The following is a 21,314-nucleotide window of genomic DNA, read 5'->3' as shown; positions in this document are numbered from 1 at the left end:
AAATATGTTTGCTGATATTTTAAAGAAAGTCACACCAGTGAACTGGTGGAAGTCACTTAAGCACTTGGATTCAGAGACTGTTGAAGTGATAATCTCCCTTTTAACAGCAGTAGCTTCCTCTGCCAGTGTCGAAAGAATATTTTCTTCCTTTGGACTAATTCATTCCAAATTGAGAAATCATGTGGGACCTGAAAAAGCAGGAAAGCTTGTTTTTCTTTTCCAGATTATGAACAGGAAAACAAAGGTGAAGACTGACTTATAAAACAATTTAAATGTCTGTCTGGTGTTCTCCTCCTCCTAATACAGCACGGCAAGAAAATCCTCCAAATATTAATGATTAACCTGTTGAATTGGAGATAATTCACCTCCCAATGACTTCATAAATATCTCCCTTCAATTACCTTTGGTAAATGAAATAACCAAAACAATCATTCATTTTCTGATATAGCTGTAAAACTAAGCTGAAAAGTTTTCTAACTAGATCACTTTAAAAAGGTCTGTTGTGTACCTTCTAAAAATGAAACCTACATCTATTGTGGAGTTGTGAAGAATATGTATTAAGGTTATAGCAACCAACAAGAATACACTTTTATGTAGAAATCCATGATTAAATAGAGTCTTCCTGACTAGTGATTTAAATCAAATCCACCCTGATTGATAGCCTGCTGGGTGGCTGCTGCACAGGGAATTTAGGGGAGCTGGGAGCTGATGGGGGGCTGCCGGACCATCCTGGTTACAAGCCCCCACCAGCTAGCGCCAATGGGCTGCTCTTTCTGCAAGCAGCAGACAAAACAGGCGGCCGCCAAACAATGTTATAAGGGAGAATTGCGCAACTTTAAATGAGCATGTTCTCTAATTGATCAGCAACGTGACAACAAAACAACGTTAACCGGGATGACGTCAAATGAGGAGTTTCTGTACCTTAATAGAACCCCTTCCCTTTGTGCTGAACAGGCACTGGTTCTATAGCTCCTATGGTCAGAAGGGAGTCACAATCTTGTCTTAGCAGGTGCTTGTGAGGACAGTCTCAGAAGAGAGATGGGAAGAGGGGATAGGGTAGAGGGAGGAAGGTAAAGTGGATAAAACATTCTGATATTGCGATCTCCAAGCCACACTTGTCCACAGTGATTTGCTCTCACGCCTGCTGGAATTGGAAAGGCAGTCCCCAAAGGGACTCAAATACCCAATAGCTCAGAAGACCATATTCAGGTAGGATTAGATCACATTAAAAATCTTTAAGATTTAGCTAAACAAAAATATCAACTACTGAATTTCCCACATGTATACCTCTAAATTCTGACATTCCTGAGCCGAGTTAGTAGGTAAACCAATCCATTTGATCTCCTTCTTCTCCTTAGAGATAATGTTCATAGCCATAAGGACATTTAAGGCATCGTAGACACGTCGTCTAATATTCTTCTGGTCATAAGCCTGCTGTAGACACAATGAATTAATTAAAAACATACTAGTGACAAAAACGTTTGAAAATGTATTACAGTAGATGGGTAAACTCAGGTAGTGTCTCAACTGTTTCATTTAGCATTAGGAAAAACAAAGAAGTCACATTTTCCCCCACTCAAGTGGCATGTAACCCAGCAACATACTTACTGATTCATTTGGTGAAATGTGATTATCAGTGGTACTGAACTCTGCAACCAACTCATCTGCCACCTCATTATATGAGGTGGTTCCTTTTCTCTGTACCTTCTCACAAACCTTCATAGAGAAGTGTCGCAAACCCTTGCCATTCTTCTCTCCCTTTTTGTTGCGCTTCCTAGAAAATATGTTTTAAAGTAACCGATCAATATTCCAAAGTTTTCTGGTTTGCCAGTTAAACACGTATTGTTCTGAAATATAACCCTTAAAAATTTTAATCAGCAGAGGGCATTGTACTCCTAGAACAGGACAATAAAAGTTACTCGCCTGAGTAGGCGGGGGGAGGGATAGCTCCGTGGTTTGAGCACTGGCCTGCTAAACCCAGGGTTGTGAGTTCAATCCTTGAGGGGGCCATTTAGGGATCGGGGCAAAAATCGGGGATTGGTCCTGCTTTGAGCAGGGAGTTGGACTAGATGACCTCCAGAGGTCCCTTCCAACCCTGATATTCTATGATTCTATGAATCATGGATCTGATTAAATTTACAACTAATTCTTGGTTTTATCTTGAATATGAAACACGTCAAGCTAAATTCATCCCTGCTGTAACTCTGCTAGTTTCAATACCAGAGATGAATTTGGATGATTACTTTTAGAAGATGTCAAATTAGTGGTAAAGAAGTTTCTTCTGAAAAGGAGGAGAGTAGTGTAATTGGAATGTGTTTTCATATTAACATCTGCAAGTTGAGGGGAAAAAAGAAAGGGCTAAAACTAGAAACCCTCTGTACTAGAGGAGCTAAAATTTATTTTTCTAGAGCATATATAATCTGACATTCAGGACAGTTAAAATAGTCAAGTATGTTATACTGAAAATCTGATATTGTATTCAACATTACAGAATAACCAAAATATGGATTTGAATGGTCATGGAATACAACTTTACTATGAATATTTCAAACCTAGGGTAGATGCGTCCTACAGCACTTTCAGCATTATTGCATAAGCATTTAGAAGAATATGATAGTTAAGTTCTCAGCATAAATTTCAAATGAAAAATTGTCTGGGTAACTAAAAAATATTTTGTTACAATAAAATGTAAATATGAAAGTCAGCAAATGGAACAGCTTTCAATTTCTGCATATATGGGTGCTTAAATACTTTAGGAACAACACAACTCCATAATTCCCTAATATAAATATTTCTTAGGGCCCCCCCAAAAAGACACACCCCAATAAATGTTAACTTTAAAGCAACTACATTCATCAGTGGGTCCTTCAAAACAATCGTGTGTGTAATAAACCCCCAAAGCACGTTCATGTGAAATCCAGAAGTGAAGCTTTCTTCAAGTTGAGCTACGATCTTATGCTTCTCATTTAAAATGGTCTACAGAATTATGCTTGTTTGGTTTGAAACAATATATTGCATTTATATTTTATCTGACAGTACAAGAGGATGAAAAATCTCAGTTGATTTCACTTGTTCTTTTAAGAGCCACTATCTTAGTGTAAACATGACATCAGAACACTATGTGTCAGTTTGTTTCCTCAGAAATCTGACTTTTGCTACACTGAAGTGAAAAGGTGTTCTTATTTCTCTCTCTACTCTAGGTATTAAACAAAAACTTAGAGATCTCTTAAATTAAATCCCTCCTTCATATCAGTGTACCTACAGAGCACATTAATCCAAAAAAGAGAACTTTAGGACAAAATTTCCAAACAATTCTATGAATCCCTTGTAACTTAACAGAATTTTGCTCACCCAGCAGACCAAGGCGAAGAGTCTGCAGTCTGGTTCTGTGATACAAAGTGTGAATTGGGTGTATGTGGACTTCCTACCAGGATAGTATTTGGCGCTGAAGGTCTCTGAGGTGTACCAATAACCTACAGTTAAAACAAAATAATTTGGAATACAGTCAGAAGACTCCCACATTATTCAGATGCATTTCCCCCACTTTTCTGGAGCCATTTCTTTATTTCCACCTATCTCCATGAGATAAATAAAGTACCATCATCCTACCAAAGAAAACCCTTGCAGTTGTACATGGGTTTTGTACATATTGGCTTAGACTACTGTATGTTCAGGTGACAAGTTTTTATTTTTCCTTCCTTTGATCAACCTCATCTGCTTTCTTGATTTGTGATCAAAATTTGGCACAAATCTGACAAAAGTCAAAGCAAGCCTCAACAACTTAACACTAGTAAGTCAGAAAAAAATTAAAGAGAAAAGGATAAACTAAGCTTATAATAGAAAGCAAACAAAAAGGAACTCTAAAGCCAGTAACTCCTCTGGTAAGTAGGCATAAAATGTAGTGCCTACTGCAAAGAACAACCCCATCATTTCTTCTGATTCTCTCTCCTTCCTGCTACTGCATCAAACACAAAACCAACACAGACAGCTTTGGACTTGGGTAAAAGTCACTCTTCCAGTCCGCTTCAGATTAATCAGGTTTACCATGAACAGAGCCAGTTTTCGCAGTACATATGGAACACTGTTTTCTCTACATTTGTAGAACTGGATGATGCAGTAACCCTCATCTCTGCTGTAGGATGGTGCTTCACATCTAATCCTGCATAACAATATAACTTTCGAAAGCATATAATTATGAAGAAAAGCCTCTAAAACGAACTGATACAGCATAGCCTTCCTGATTTTGCAGAAAAATCTGCCTATTCATCTAAATTGCATCTACCTCCCCAACAAAGGCATTAAATTGAACCTGAAAGCTAAAACCTCAAAACACCCCCCATATTTTCCTGAGTGTCAAATGCCTCCGTATCCTTCTACCCAGCTGCCTCAAGCATCTTCCCCAGTCCAATTTCAATAGAGTTACCCTGATGTGATGTTTTGGCAGTACAAGTGTTAATAATTAAGATCACAGAGCTTGAAAGATTTTCCACATCACCCACTGGACAGGACTAAACCTGCTAACCAGATGTCCATATGAACAATTATCAGGGAGCCCACTAGCAAAAGCCCTGGTGAGAAACCAAGCCCATTTTCTCTGCAGCCCCTACAGGCTTAGAAGGGGGAAACTCTTGGGATTCCTACCAGGGTATTGTCTCTATACCTTATGCAGGGACTCCCTCTCTCATATCAGTTGTGCTCCCTTTCAACTGCTGGAAAGCACTGAATTCTCTTCTCCCACCCCCCCATTACCTTCCCCACATAATCCAGAAGTTTCTAACTAATGTGGAAGGTCACCTTTTCGTCACGCCCCCGGAACCCCTACCCACAATGCTGCTAGTTGTTGCTGACAGAAGAAGAGGCATAAAAGGGTTGCATGTCAGCTAATAAAATTTTCCTCCTCAAAGAGCCCCAGCACTTCTGCTGCACTTCGTAGCTTCCTCAGGCAATGTCGGCAGCAGCAGCAGGGATAATGGAGGAGTCTGAAAGTTCAAAATCTTTATCTGCACTGGGAAAATGAGTTGTGTTTAATCCCCTCCGCACTAAACTGCCCAGTTTTCACACTCTTGGGTCTTGCAACATTCCCGTTTCCTCAGTTCTCCAGGCACCATAGATTCTTCCTCCCTAGCTGGTACCTGATATGCTAGTGTAAAAGACAGCCTTTCAAAGAAGGTGTAGGCCTTCTTTGAAAATCGAAGCAAGGCACAAGCCCTTTAATTTTATGATTATTGTTACATATAAGCATTTTCTGACTTGTTCTAGATCAGAGATTCATTTTAAGTACTATTAAATATTCACAAGGTCTGTAGCACTCCTCTTATGTGCCACAGTACTCTTTCACTGAGCAAAATCATCCTGTTAAGACTCCATATTACGTCTGTTAGATCACTCCACCTGAATGACTATAATCTAAGTGTAAATACATTTTTTTAAATACAGCCATCTTTGATGCCTGTTTGGCCACTTGTATTTATTTCAGAGAAAATATTTCATGTGTTACAGAGAAGAAAATGGGGGTCAAAACCAAAAATATATATATATTTTTTCAGATTCAGAGCTATTTAGAGTTATTTTCAGGGTAGATAAAAATCAACGACTTAAAATAAAAAAAATCAGATTTTTTTGATAAAATGCTTTTTGAGGAAAAACCTATCTAAAGATAGTTGTAATTAAGATACATTAGCTCAAAATATCTCATCATGGAATAGGGATTATATATTCTAATTCTATAGTATGAGCCAATATATTCATGTAATATATGAGGAAAGTTTTGTAAATGAGTTCCAATAGTTCATGAACTAGGGATCCAATTTATGGGGTTCCAGGGGCTTCTGTATAGATTATTTAGGTTAACATTTCTATCTACCCAAAGGGACTCAATGCTCAGTCTAGAAGATACCATCAAAGATGCTTAGTTTTGCAGTTCTCAAACTGCGGATTTGTGTCTCCAGAGATAACCTCGTTGTTAACAGCAAAAATGTTTTAAAATAAATGAATAAATAAATATATAGAGGTGAGAAATAACAGACCTCAACCCTATTGTTCCTCTGCAAATTTGTGTACAGAGTCAATCCCTTACCTCTCTCCAAAAGTGCAAAGTTTCAAAAAGTTCAATGAATAGAAGATTGTTGGGGGAGGAATAGATCTGGACAAGGAGAAGAAGTCTGGCGATAAATGTGAGAAGGGAGGGACAGGCAGTAGAAACAAAAGTGAAACTGTTTGAGCAGCATATTCCAGAAGTCTTGAAGCCTCTCTCAGTGTAGCCTTCATTGATTTGAGATCTACCATACCATTCTCTCACTAGAAGGGAAAACCTATAACGGCAGCAGGCCGTAAAAGAGACCCAGTTTGGGAATATTTTAATGAAGTTCCTCTACCTGTGGGTAAGACAGGCATGCATGCAAAATGCAAACAGTGCAACAAACAAATGCAAGGCCTGGTTGCCCAATGAAACAACATCATGAGAAGTGTTCCTTCTCAGGAGGAAGCTGCGTTGAAGATGGTGAAAGGAACATGTCTGAACATGCAGGATCTTCAGCTTGATAAACTTTTTTATTTCGTACTTTTTTCTTAAGGACTGCCGGTCTTCCTTCTGAATTATTCTTGAATTGTCACGTTTGAGCAAAAAAAAAAATAGAGGCAGGGCCTGGTTGACCAAATGAAACAACATCCTGAGAAGCTGTGCTGAAGATGATGAAAGGAGTTGGCTATGACATGGACATCCAGCAATCATCCCTCCATAATGCCAACTATAATAAACTTCAAAGTTAAGGGTGAACAATTCAAAAAATATGTTTGCTGATGATGTTTTAAAGAAAGTCACACCAGTGAACTGGTGGAAGTCACTTAAGTGGATTCAGAGACTGTTGAAGTGATAATCTCCCTTTTAACAGCAGCAGTTTCTTCTGCCAGTGTAGAAAAAATATTTTCCTCCTTTGGACTAATTCATTCCAAATTGAGAAATCGTGTGGGACCTGAAAAAGCAGGAAAGCTAGTTTTTCTTTTCCAGATTATGTACAAACAGGAATGCGAAGGTGAAGACAACTGAGTTAACTGAAGAAGCCAATATTTTAAGTTTTTCATATTGACCTGGCTGACACAGTCAATTTGTTGGGTTGTTTTGTTTTTTTTTTAAATATTTTATTTAAACTATTTCAGGTAAAAACAAATTTTAACAAAAAACAAACCCAATTTTAAAAAACTTGAATGTTTAACTAAATTCAAAAATTCATATGCTTGTTTTGTTGCAATATTGTATGTTTGCTGTTGAAAAAAAATCCAGAATACATAATATTGTTGTTTTAGATAAATAAAACAATTTAAATGTCTGTCTCGTGTTCTCCTCCCCCTAATACAGCATGGCAAGCAAATCCTCCAATTATTAATGATTAAACCTGTTGAATTGGAGATAGTTCACTTCCCAGTGACTTCATAAATATCTGCTTCAATTACCTTTGGTAAATGAAATAACCAAAACAATCAATCATTCATTTCTGATATAGCTGTAAAACTAAGCTGAAAAGTTTTCTAAATAAATCACTTAAAAAAAGTCTAGTGTGTACTTTCTAAAAATGAAACCTACATCTATCTCCGAGTTGTGAAGAATCTGTATTAAGGTTATAACAACCAACAAGAATGCACTTTTATGTAGAAATCCATGATTAAATAGAGTCTTCCTAACTAGTGATTTAAATCAAATCCACACTGTGACGTTATGATTATGCTTTGATAACAAAAACAAAATGGAGTCCAGTGGCCCCTTAAAGACTAACAGATTTATTTGAGCATAAGCTTTCGTGGGTAAAAAACCACTTTTCCAGATGTTTTTTACCCACGAAAGCTTATGCCCAAATAAATCTGTTAGTCTTTAAGGTGCCACTGGACTCCTTGTTGTTTTTGTGGATGCAGACTAACCTGACTATCCCCTGCTTTGATACCAATACTTCTAAAAGTAGTTTCATCACTGGGTTACTGAATTAAGCTTAATAAAGCTAATGTAAGTGCTGCAGAATTTTTAAATTTCCTTGTCTGAAAACCTAAAGGATAAAATGCCCCATACAAAGGACCAATTTTACTCAGTCATTACCACATACGACTTACACTGTGACATCAAATCAATAGCTGATTTAATTCATAACAGGAACTGCAATGCAATAAAATAGTCTGCAGTCATACAAACATTTCATTAGGTCGTAGTCCACAGTCTCAGTGGAGACTCTTGAGAACTGTCTGCAGTTGAACAGTCTTAGGATCGGTGTACACAAAGACTTGGTACCTATATAACTATTTCAGTTTAAAAAAAAATCAATCATACCCGTGACTGAAATAGTTATACAAATGCAACTTCTGTGAATTACCACATCCCTACTGTGGATGCATTCAAATCAGTTTAGCTTATTGGTATAACTGTACAGTCTAAACTGGGGAGTGAGTCGATTGTTGAACTGTCTTAGCTACAGAAGTATAAAGTGCAGTGTGTGCGTGCAAAACTCTGTAGCTTCTTGAATTCTCTCAGCAATAACACCACCTCTTGCTCAGTTCCCCTCCCCACCAATTCTCTTAGTGCTGTGTTTGTATACTGAAAATCAATCCACGTTAAACCACGCGCACATGCACATACAAATTCAAATGTGTTTATACTATGGCACCTATTTTTTCTTTTATAAAATGAAATGCTTTTGAAAGGTGCTATGCTGAAGTCCTGTTTTTCCCAAGAGAACAGTACAGTAAAGGCAGCAGTTGTGCCCTCAGTGTCTTGCAAATGTAACAACCTGAACCACTTTTACAGATGAGAATATAATTCAGTTTCTATGCAAATTAAAATCCTTGGCAAAAAAGTTACTCCGCAGAGACGCTAACTATAACACCTCTCCCTACGTAACAGAATAAATATATCAGTTCATGTCACATGGCTCACCAAATGGTTTTGTTTGCTATTGCAGTAATATGGATTGCACTTGGAACGTGCATTGTCGAGACAATCATTTTATCTGATCACCGGCTCCTTAAGTTATCCAGTCTATACACATTTTGCTTTTTTTAAAATTACAATACGCTTTTCAGCAGAAATGTCTGAAATAACCATTTTTTAAAATACAGACAAAAAAAATCTATAAAATCCCACTGATTTTCCAATTTTGATCTCAATAACATATTAGCAAATGGGCTTTTGGATAAAGTTTCAGGTTGGTGTGTTTTGAAAGTGTCATGGATTTATCACAGAAAGATTGACAGACAATAGAGGAATCTGAATATTCAGTAGTCTGAAGTATTGAGGGTTGATGTACTTTTTTGTCAATAACTTTCATGATTAGCCCAACACGTGCTCCCTCTCCCCACAAAAACAACTAATGTTCCGAGTACAATTTAAAGTCACACTAAGAAGCCTTTACTATACAGAAAAGTGAGACGGTATGTTCTACATAGAACTAGTAACAACTGATGCTTTATATGATGCATTTACACTGAACCACACAGTTAGATTCATATGTACAACCAAAGGCAAAAAAAATTTAAACTCTCCTTACCACTTGCTGTGCAATGTTGACATTAGACTGTCCAAACGTTTTTGGCAGGAGCTGTTTTCCAAGTGTATTTACTGTAGAAGGATGAACAGCCACTAATGAAACAACCCCTAAAACAAATATAAATACAAATTTTCAGGTCAGCTTTGTTTCTTTCAGTAAATCTAAATTATATTAATATCAAAGCACATAAAATTCAGTGAAAACTAGTTTTCAATAGGCATCTACACAAGCATCAAAAACAAAATTTCTGAAGATGTGCATAAAAGCACCCTACGAATGGAAATATATACTAGTATAATATATTTTTCCTTCCTTCAAACAAACACAAAATTAAGATTCCCAGTATGCCCTCCCAATCTTTCTCTGCTGTGGACAATTAATGCTCTGTGATCCATTAAATCTTCCAAGCTTTTAAAAAACAAATACCCCAAAACCCACTCTCTCCTAGCCTCACAATGTAGTACCAACAGGTGGAGTTGTTCATAGAACTGTCTCACCTGCTCAGAGAAGCAAAACGTTCTACTAAGACTCTCTCCAGGCAGTGTCTCTCCCATTTTTCTCTGTCCTTGATAGGTCCCTTTCTCCCCCTCCCCAGCAGTGAGGGAATTTTTGAGAAGAGGAGCCCGAACCCACCGACTACCACAACATCCAGTCCACTGCCTACTGCAGCACCCCAGGACCTGCAGGAAATTGGTATTTGAAGAGAGAAAGCTGAGCAGTGTAGCAGGCCCAGCTAAAATTAAAGGGGCTCCTTCCTGCTCAGCTGTGCAATTTTGTAGGGCCTCCCCCCACTCAACAGCAAGGTAGTAGCCAAGCCATTAGCTATTTAGGGCAGAAATTCAGCAGCAGAAACTGGCTTTGCATAATCTCCAAGCCATATATTCCTAACTATTCTGTGCTTCAGGACAAGGTGAAACATTGGAGTCAATTGTTGCTGCAACAGCAACAACACGGTAGGCAATCCTTCAAGCGCTTAAGGCTGTAATTTAGTTGATACCTGGCATTTTGGAAGCAACAAGCCAGAGGTCCTTGGCTCCCCCCCCGCCCCCCCCAGCTGACTGAGGTGAAATATGGTGTCCTTGTCTTCCAGAGTTTAAGTCAGAAAGACAAGAAAAATCTATTGGGCAGGACACTCTCCTCATCCCAACCCTTTCAGGCCATGTATGTGTTACGGGGACTATATACATATAGTGGCAAAACTACAGTGCTGTAGCTATGCTGGAATAACCTGTTACATAAATGCAGCCTCCAGCGAAAGAAGGGGTTTTTCTGTCACTGTACGAACCAGGGATTTGGAGCAATCAAATTCTTGAATTGCTCCGCTCTGGCACCAATAAATGACTGCTTCAGCTCCGCTCTGACTCCGCTCCGTGCTCCTACTCAAATTAATTTTTAACTATATAAAAAAGTGCATACTGTAATTTTGAAAAAACATTTTTATTCAGACTTTTAAAACAATTTAAATATCAACAATGATACAAACTAGAAACCTTCGTAATTCAGTCTGTAAAAAATTATTGCAGCAATCAAGTCATCTTTCACAGCCTGCCGCAAATCATTTAAAATTAACTTTAAAGCCGAAAACAGTCGCTCTACACTAGCTTGAGTTGTTGGCATGCTCGAAGCAATTCTACAGGCAGCTTGAATGTGGTGTGGGTAGCTGTGAATGGCCTCAAAAACAGACGACTTTTAGCCTACCAATAGGCTCCATCGCCTCACAATCTTCCCATCCGATGAAGTGAGCTGTAGCTCACGAAAGCTTATGCTCAAATAAATTTGTTAGTCTCTAAGGTGCCACAAGTACTCCTTTTCTTTTTGCGAATACAGACTAATACAGCTGCTACTCTGAAACCAATCTTCCCAAAAGTTTCTCTCGAATAATGCTTCAATACAATTATGAATCACAGAAACTTGCCGGCGTCTTTCTTGTTGATCCAATTCCTTTTCGAAGGAGTCATCTTCTGAAGAATTGATGCTTGAATTACCTCCATTTCCCTGTGATGGTTGAAGACGTCTCAGGGATGGACACTCAAACAAGTTCAGAATGGAGACGGAAGTTTGAGAACAGCCTGCTATTTCTGAAGGATGAGAACTTTCTGAAACCATAAATTCAATTGTTGATGACTCTTTGTTGTGTTTCGTTTTCTTCAACCTCTTCCGCCGAGTTCAAATGTAGCAATAGATTTTGTTTTTCGAGTCATCGAGCAATATCAAGAAGCCCTTCCTTTGCCTTTCATATTTCCCTTGAGGTAAGAAGAATCCGATACCGTGGGTCAACAAACTCCAGCAAGGAAATGAATATTGTCAAAAAGCTTCTCTTCGCATTTCTGCATGGAGGATAGAATTCCTTCTGCAATTTGTCCACCATTTTCTTGCAAGAATTTTGACAGTTCTGTCCACATCCCTGTTCTCAGAGGTAGAAATGGTTTCATTGCCCTCACTGAAATTTTTGACAGCACACGTCATGTTTGCTGCATTGTCAATGCAGATGCTCAGCACTTGCATTTCACTGATCCCAAATTTTTCTAAAATAGCTTTTACTTGACTTTTCACATACGAAGACTTATGATGCCCTCCAGTGTCGATTATGTCCAAGGTTTTTACCACAGTTTTATCTTTTCCTTCTTCGTAGCACTGAGCATTGATTACAAGGAAATTTCTGTTGCCACATCCATTTTCAGGTAAAACAATTTTTGTTCCAAAGCTTTCTTGACCTCTTCACAAAGGCTCAGCTGTGCCGACAACTAAATGATGAACTGCATTGTGCCCCGTCAAAACGCCAAGCTGCTGACCAATTTCATCTGCAATTTTTTGGAATCCTTTGTTCTTTAGCCTGAAGGTAGTGAGCGGTGTTGAACTCAAGCAAACCATTTCCATCAGCCCTTCATGGAAAGTATTGGCATCCCTGATGACTGTAACCTTTGAGGACTTCAAATATGAGTCAAGTTTTTTTGCTCAATTTTGAGTTTCTTTTCAGATGAAGCGCCGCAAAAAAATCTTTTCTCCAGGAGTTTTCAAAAAGCTAGATGAACGTCGTTTAGCTGCATCAGCTTTCTGTTTTGCCTCATCTTCCTGGTCCCTTTTTTGTAACCAGAGCTGCATAGTTTTCAGGATGGCGGTATGTAAAATGTAACCAAAGGTTGCAACTCTTCACGGCACTTGCTTCACTTGTCTTTGAGCTCACCATTCACTTCCTTTTCCATCTTGCACATTGCCGATTTCTTCTTTGCTTTTCCCAAATTTGGGCTTTTTAAATTCAAAAGTAAAGACATCACCGAGATCCTTTTCCATAAATCAGTTATCAATCGTGGGGGCAGATTTGATTTTTTTGTTAAAGCCATGGCCAAATCTTCTTGTGCTGCTACCGCATCCAAATGTTTCTTGTTATGATTTTCGAAAAGCAATGAACAAAAGCATTACATTTTTTTATAATGTACCTGCTTGTGATCTCTTAACCACTTAAGGTACTTCAAATTTATTTTGGATTTTCTGGACAAAAATGATCGCTTTTTTTTTTAAAACACAAAATTATTATTAAACTATATTTTAATATTTTAACGTTTCTTGCAGTTTTAATGAAGAAGTATTTTAATATACATAATTAATATAAATTTTATTTATAAATTGCAAGTTATTTTTTCTTATGAAATTTTGCAGTAAAAATATTGGAAATATTTTCAAAGTTTTTAATTAATATCTCAAAAATGCTTTAATATAGATATATCAATGAAATTTGGTATGTGCCGTAGCGTTAGTACATGCTATCGCTGTTCTACAACATTAATTGTTGGGAAGTAACGAGGCTACATGTTACAAGGTTGAAAATAAACTAACAGGAAAGCAGATTCAAATTGCAAGCACAGTCCTTTTAGTAAAGAGAGCAAATTTTCCAAAAATTTTGGATGATGTAGTATGGTAGCACATACTAACGCTAAGAGACAGACATAATTTCATTACTTTATATTAAAGCGTTTTTGAGATATTAATCAGACATTAACTTTTCATCACATCCTTGACAGAGCTCTCTTAGGAAGAATTTTAGGACACGTGTTCACAGAAACGTTTTTTCTTAAAATGACCTAAGGATTCACCCCAAAAGTTGTGTTGGACATTTTCCAATTGCTCTGGATATATCACAAAAATCACTTAATTTATGCAAAAATGTTTACTGTATATTTATATGCCTGCTGCACGCAACTTTTTCAGTAAATTTAAAATTACAAACAACGCTACCAAAAGACCATTGAACAGATGACATATAAAATAAGCCCGCCAGAGTGATATGGGAGCATGTACAAATGAACAAATGTACCAGTAACGGGAGCCCGTGTGAGAAATGAGCTTAAGTGGTTAATATCTCTTGCGATATCTTAATATATCAATAAACAAATACATTACTTTTTTTTGCAATACACCTGTTTGTGATATCTTAAATGTTGCGTCCCGCGTCACACTTTTCCATAATCGCAGCACTCAGCGCGTCTCATTGATCAACCCTTACAAAAGAAGTATCAACACATACTAATCTAACTAATCTACGCTAGTACGTACTTGCCTAACCTTGGTGCAAGGATGGGAGCAGTCTACCGTGTTGCCAGATGTCTGATAATTATCCGATTCTTTAATAAAACATATCTCCAAAAAACTTTGTAATTTTGTATCTGTACACTGAATCTTGATTTCGGCCCAAGTGAGAATAACTGACATATTATGTAAAGCGGTAAAGTAGATGTTAATATCAATTGTTATACAATCTGAAACTTTTTGGCACCTTTAGGACTTTCTTGCTAAATATAATTCATTTTGGATTGAAAATGGAAAAAAAACCCTCTGAAGCCAACAGCTGATCTTCGTTGATTGTAGCCTTGAATTGCTCCTTATCGGAATCAGGAAGCTGCTCAATAAAAACTGAGTTTCACATAGTTCTGATAGTTGTATTTTGCCATTAAAGCTTGATAGTTTGCAATGCAGAACTAGACGGTGGCATAGAAAGAGGCCTTCATGCCAAAAAGGTCCAAGTGCTTCTTGTCCCACTCATAAAGGGACGGATTTAAACTGGTGTGGTGGCCCTTTGAATTGACTGCATCCACAATAATTGAATTGAGAAGAAAATGGGAGAAGAGGAATTCCGTGTCTTTAGCTGACATGTAATATTTCTTGAATGTTTGCGGGACCGACACAGGGGTTTGCCAGGAGTGCCTCATTAATAGGGCCCTAACAAATTCACAGCTGTGAAAAACGCATCACAGACTGCGAAATCTGGTCTCCCCTGTGAAATCTGGCTATTGTAGGGGGGTCACAGTATTTCTATCCTTACTTCTGTGCTGCTGTCAGAGCTGGGCGGCAAGAGAGTGGCAGCTGTTGGCCAGGAACCCACCTCCTAAGGCAGTACCACAGCAAGCAAAAGCACAGAAGTGGGTGTGGCACAGTATGGGGGGCTGTCACTGCGGGGGGCAATGTGGGCAACCCCCCAAGGCACCATGATCGTCCTCCCCCCTCCCATGCACAGCTAAGGGCCCTTTAACTTCTGAGCATGGGACCTGGAGCCGGGGAGGGGCAGGGCAGAGGGTGCCCCAGCCACGAGGCTTTTCCTGTACACTGGGCTCCAGCTGATAGTCCTGGCTGGGCTGGGGAGGGACGGGACTTCCTCTTCCCCTGCATGGGTCGCACCCACCTCCGGGAACCTCCCACAGCAGCAGGATGCTCTGTGGCTGCTGGCTGGAAGCCCAGCTCCGATGGCAGCACTGCCACCAGCAACAACACAGAAATGAGTGGCAATATCACATCATGCCACCCTTACTTCTGTGCCGCTGCTGTCAGCAGTGCTGCCTTCATAGCTGGGCTCCCAACCAGCAGCTGCCACTCTCTGGATGCCCAGCTCTGAAGGCAACGCTGCCATCAGCAGCAGCACAGAAGTAAGGGTGGCAATACCACAAAACCCCCCTATAATAGCCTTTTAACCCCCCACCACAACAACCCACTTTTGGGTCCAGACCCCCTTAGTTACTACACTGAAGAATTTCAGATTTAAATATCTGAAACTGTGAAATTTAAGATTTTTTAAAGTCCTATGACCGTGACATTTAGCAAAATGGACCGTGACTTTGGTAGGGCCCTACTCATTAATAGGGAGTGCCACTCTGGATGAGGTGGAAGAATGTAAAATGTCCACCAGCCTGTGGTGTGACACTGTCACCTCCTGCAGGTGTAGAGCCTCTGCCACCCTCTATGCCAGGTCCTGGAACAGTTTAAAATCATTTGTCATAGATGGCAAAGGGGGCATCACAGTCACCCTTGCCACATGAGACAAGAAGCAGGCCTCCTCAACTTCAGCCTCCAGTTCCTCTCTTGCCTGGCTCAGGGGGTTCAGAAGCCCTCAAGGCAGCAGCTGAGGGAGGGTCACTTTTGAGTTAAGGGAGAACTGATGTCTTTGATCCTGCCAGGGATCCCAGTATTGCCATTGCGATGGAAAGGGACCTGCTAGTTGTTACCACAGCTGATCAAACCAGGGATGCTGTGGATCAGGCTGACAATATGCCTGATGTTCATAGTGAAATTGGGCCCTATGGGGCGGGGTGGGGTGGGGTGGGGGGGGGGAGAAGAACAGTGGAAACCACATCCTGTTGCTCACTTTCTCCAACAACGAGAAGGGCGGTGCATGGCAGGAACTCATCTGTCAATGGCTCTGGGTGAACTCAGTACCAGGGGCCCGGTACTGAGTAGACACAAGTCCCGTGCATTAGACACTGAAAGATCTGTCACGCACTGGAAGTCTAGAAGTGCAGAAGGTGTCGGTACCAGCAGGGGTTGTTGGTGCCGAGAGGCCTGTGCTGATGAGGCTGGAGATGTGGACCTGATAGCAAGGTCCGTTGTTGCTTGGTGTACCACAGGTGGTACTGGTGTTGACGTCTATAACAACAGAATTGGGGTGGATCTTTGTGCTTCTCACGCCGCAATGGTACTGGTGCTTCCTTGCCTGTGCCCAGTGGGTTCTTATGCAACTCAACTAGCTCTGTTGGTCAGTACCGTGCATGCCCTGGGTACCAGATTTAGACAGCTTCGGTGCCATTGGTACAGACTATATTGATTGAGCCGGAGATCATTTTCAGTTGGATCAAGGCTCACTATGGGACCCCTGGACCTTTTCTTAGAGGCCTTATGTGAGTGGCTCACGGGCATCTCCCTGGGCTCACCTCCTTTTGAAGTAGAGGGCTGTGGGGAGGGCTCCTGGGGGACTCCAGAGGCTGAAGGGCAGACTCCATGAGTAGGAGTTTGAGGCTCAATTCTAGGTTTTTCTTGCATCAGGGTTTCAGTTGCTGACACAAGCCAGACTTCTGTGAAATGTGTTTCTCTCCCAGGCAGAGAACACACTGCAAGTGTCCGTCAGTCACTGGGATAGATTCCTTGTAATTGAGGCACTTTTTGAAGCCCGGTTCCCGGGCATACCCTTATCAAGAAGGGGGTGCTCCCCTCACAGGGGGCTGGCAAAAGACGAAGTCCTTTTATTTTTTTTAAAAGGCAATGGCCACAATAAAATGTAAATGAAGTAAAGAAAGAAAACCTTCAAGGGAAGCTAAAAATTATCAATTCTAAAAGAGTTAACTAACCGCAAAGAAACAGCTATAGCTTAGTCTCTAGCCAGGGGTGGTTGAGAAGGAACTGAGGAGAATTCACCCATGCAGCTGTCCAGCCTTGTAGCATGCAAGGAGCAATGCATGTGGGGGCTGAACAAACTCTGCCACCAAAGTTCTCCAATCAGCAGCACAGAGAAGCACACACACCTACAGTGGAGTACTCATAGTGGAGTACTCCTTGAAGTGTGTGTTATTGTGGAACTGTATACAACTTTGCTAGGGGACTGATTTATGTCATCTCAGAAAAGTATGAATTTCAAAAGGCTTTTTACAGAACAATTTGTGTAAAGTGGGTTTACTAAGGAATGCAAGTGACCCACTCTGCATCCACCCCTTTGGAAGCAAAACACATTGTTTACCCAGTACCTGCTTCTGGAAAAGTGGGTTCTAGCCCACGAAAGCTTATGCCCTAATAAATCTGTCAGTCTTTAAGGTGCCAATGGACTCTTTGTTGTTTCTGAGATCAAAAGACTCCTGAATTGTATAAAGGGCTGACTAAACATGTCATGACTGTGCTTGTTGTGAGCTGAAGCAGTGATAAACCTCTGACCTCAAAAGAAACCCATGGTTGGGGTTTGGAAGGACTATTCTAGTTACAGCCTACATTAGGGTTACGGCAATCCCTGGTAATCTTATTAGCATGCAAGTAAGTTCTTTCATTATTTTTAATGTTTTCTCTGCAGTGCTTTTACTATAAACCACCTCTGAAGAGAAAGTAAGCAGGTATGCTTGGACAGCCTGTCTGTTGGGAACACCACAGTAAAGGCCAGAAACTGAAGCCTAGAAATACCCCAGGGAGAAGGGACTGAGATGCAGGTCTCCACTCAGGACTGTGGAGCTGGAAGCCTGACAGTAGGTACCCTTGTTAGACCAGTGAGGGGAAGTACACGGGAGCAGCCAGAGATCATAATGTACATAATCCAAAACAAGGCAGGCAGAATCAATGAAGATTTAACTCACTTTATGAAATGTGGGGATAAATTTTCTAAGTGCCACACTAATAGAAATTAATAATGTACATTCCATAATTCCTCTTCTCCAAATACATTGTCTCCACAGAACTGTTCTGTAGGAGAACCCTGTACCGGTAGCAGCAGTCATCAGGCTTTTTTGAATATCAGTTGGGGGTGCATGTATGCTCCTTAAAACCCTTGGTCCAGTTGGGAACATGGACTCAAGAGCACAATGTCCATGAGCAGTCTCCAATTCCTCTCTACCGCAAGATATCCAGAATATAGCTGGGCTCTGAAAGATATCACTGAGGTTCTGTAGAGGCAGCACCTTCAGAGTACAGGAATTTCTCCTTCATGATGTTGCCAACATAGAATCCCATTGTAGAAGATCAGCTAACAGTGAGCTCCCAGAGGACGTGGTTCAGGAGCCATGCTAATCAACAATTTAATTACCACTCCCGCAAAGCTAGAATCTACTCTCTAATCCAACATAAAAAGCAAGATTTTGAAAAACTTGACCAAGCTTCACATAACAGCCCTAGAGATTTCCTATAAAGGCACATACAGAGAGATGCCATGGATATTGCCATTCCCCCTCAACAGTAAAGTAAGGAGCTCTACAGTGTTCTGGCAAAAGGGCTTTGCAAGACAAACACTTGCACAGCCTAATTCGCTTGTACTAATGAGGTGAGATGCCTGGCTATTGTTTCTTTCCCCTAAAACAGTTTTTTAGATTTCCTGAAGGCTTTGATCCTATCTAAATATCTAAGGATGGCTTTATATCCAAAAACATGTAGTCTGCTTGCCCTAGCGAACATCAACTCAAATGAAATTGAGAGAGTTTTTGTGAGGAATGTGCTAAGACAACGTTACCTCCTTGTCTTCGTGGAAGATAACGCAAGGTGTACTAACCATCAGGGTCTGTACTTTGGACACCCTCCTGGCAGAGGTGAGGGCTATCAAGAAAGAAACTTTCAGTGAGAGACGGAAGAGTGCACAATATCTCTAAGTAAGGGTATGTCTACACTGGCAGAGTTACAGCGCTGTGAGTTACAGTGATGCTCAGAGAGCGTTGAAGGGAAACCGCTGTTGTGTGTTCACACTGTCAGCTGCCTGCGCAATAGTGTATTCACACTTGCGGTACTTGCAGCGGTATTCGGAGCAGTGCACTCTGGACAGGTATCCCACAGACCACCTCCTTCTCTTCTACCGCTAAGAGTTGTGGGAAGGTGGAGGAGGTCCGAAGGTATCCTAGGTAGGTCCTGTCCCAATGCCCTGTGATTCATTACTTCACATCCCAGCAATCCCTGTGCTTCTGTCCGCATTTGGCACCATCAGTGGCTTGGTAGTGTGTAGACCTCAGGAGTTACAGCACAGAAAGCTGCTTTACTGCGGAGAAACTTGCCAGTGTAGACAGGGCCTCAGTATCAAGGGTCAGCAGGCTCTTTGATCAGAGGGTACAAGCTCTAAAAGGTCTTAACTGCTTCACCAGAGGGTGGGGCAAAACAGTTTCCTCTAAAAGAAACAAGGTAAGCAGAATGGCCACTAGATGCCATCACAATTGCTAAAGAGAGCTTCAACATTAAAGAGCAGAAATTCCAGAAGAGTTGGAACCAGATGAGAGAAGGGATCCAGCCCATTTGAACAAATCTTTTGAATTCATTCTACTTGGCAACAGTGTTTTCTTGCCGAGGGCTTATTGGATTCCAACGGGAGTGTCTTGATCTCTTCCAGGAAGTGTCGGTCACTACCATAGAAATCCATGAGCCATTCTCTGTGGTAAAGAAATCTTAACACTCCGTAGGCCACTTTGCCACACTGCAGCAACAGGTCCTGACGAAAGATAAAAGAAACCGCAGATCTGAACACTAGGTATATTGCATCCAAGCTAATGTGATCAATCATGCTGGTAGTCTTGATAACCTTCCCAAGGACATTGGGGGAAAATCAGTGAGAAGGCTTCATCCCAATTCAAGAGAAGTCTGTCAGACTTTGTCCCCCCCCCCTTGATGCTCTCAAGCAGAACAACACATACAGCATTGTGACTTGTAGTTGACCCCAACAGGGCAAAACTCAAATGTGCCACTTAAGTTTTTAATGACCATGCATACTGGTCAGCACCTTTCCACTGAGATTTGGTTTTAGTTTGTTTTTTAAAATTTACCCTCCATTAGGTGAATGACCAAAGGCACTGGTTCTAGAGGTTCCACTTCTACCAATGGATTACTAAGGGAGACTGGGTTTCCACCTACCTGTTCACTTAGTACATGGTAACCATTTTGTCTGTAAAAATTTGACCCAATTTCTCACCGACTTGAGGGGGAAATATTTTGAGGGCCAGTTTTATGGCCCTCAGTTCAAAAATATTTATATAGACGTTTGTCTTCCTGAGGAAAAGAATTTTTTCTCATTTGAACAACGTGGGAGCACCTTCCCTTAGAAAATATCTTTACTTTTATACTAACTAGTCAGTGCTTCAAAGGGGGCTCCCCATCCTAAATCTGAAGCATCCTTTCCTATCATGACCCAAGGGAACAAATGGGATCCCCGCTCTGGATGTTTTCTGGACAAGTCAAGAGCAAAGAATCTTTCTTATGTTGTAGGATGGGGGAAGACACACTTATCTCCATAAAAGACATAGATAGCAGATAAGCCTCATTTATCCATTCTTGCAAGTGTCTGATCCTCTCCCAAATGATAAAGATGGCTGTAACGATGCTGAGTCTGGTGGGACCCAACTGAGAGTGCCAATTCAGGATAAATTGCTTAAAGCAGGGCAGTTACAGCCCAAGGCTGGGGTTTCTATGCACACCAAGGCAAACTAAACCAGCCAAACACAGAAGACTTTGGTTTTACCCCACTGGCTAACCACTGTCACACAAGCAATTCCCTTTGACACTCCAGTTTCCTAGTATCACCACCAGTGCCACTCGTTATGGGGACAAATGGGTATGAAAACCAATACCCCAGTAAAAGAAAAAAGGTTCTCTTGATCCCAAAGGACCAAGCCCCATACGCAGGTCAATACACAAACCAGATCTTACCCACAAATCACGCTGTTGCCAATCCTTTAGAATCTAAAATCTAAAGGTTTATTCATAAAAGGAAAGAAATATAGATGAGAGCTAGAATTGACTAAATGGAATCAATTACATACAGCAACGGCAAAGTTCTTGGTTCAGGCTTGCAGCAGTGACAGAATA

General features: G+C 40.6%; 1 protein-coding gene across 2 annotated transcripts in view; it reads right to left on the bottom strand.

Moving 5' to 3' along the window:
• The window catches only part of TFDP1 (transcription factor Dp-1), a 101,087-nt gene that overhangs the window by 40,664 nt on the left and 39,109 nt on the right, over nt 1-21,314 (bottom strand). Inside the window, exons 3-6 of one of the 2 annotated variants that reach the window (XM_073350551.2) lie at nt 9,525-9,631; nt 3,352-3,473; nt 1,609-1,774; nt 1,288-1,431 (exon numbers count right to left, since the gene is read on the bottom strand). In XM_073350551.2, the coding sequence (XP_073206652.1) occupies nt 1,288-1,431; nt 1,609-1,774; nt 3,352-3,473; nt 9,525-9,631 (539 nt within the window). Of the gene's footprint in view, nt 1-1,287; nt 1,435-1,608; nt 1,775-3,351; nt 3,474-9,524; nt 9,632-21,314 lie in introns of both variants that reach the window. The other variant, XM_073350543.2, reaches the window with a different exon arrangement.

The sequence above is a fragment of the Lepidochelys kempii genome, chromosome 1 (assembly GCF_965140285.1).
Source record: "Lepidochelys kempii isolate rLepKem1 chromosome 1, rLepKem1.hap1, whole genome shotgun sequence".
Classification (NCBI taxonomy): domain Eukaryota; kingdom Metazoa; phylum Chordata; order Testudines; family Cheloniidae; genus Lepidochelys; species Lepidochelys kempii.
The sequence above is the reverse complement of the archived record's forward strand: the minus strand, read 5'-3'. Positions and strand labels throughout refer to the sequence as shown.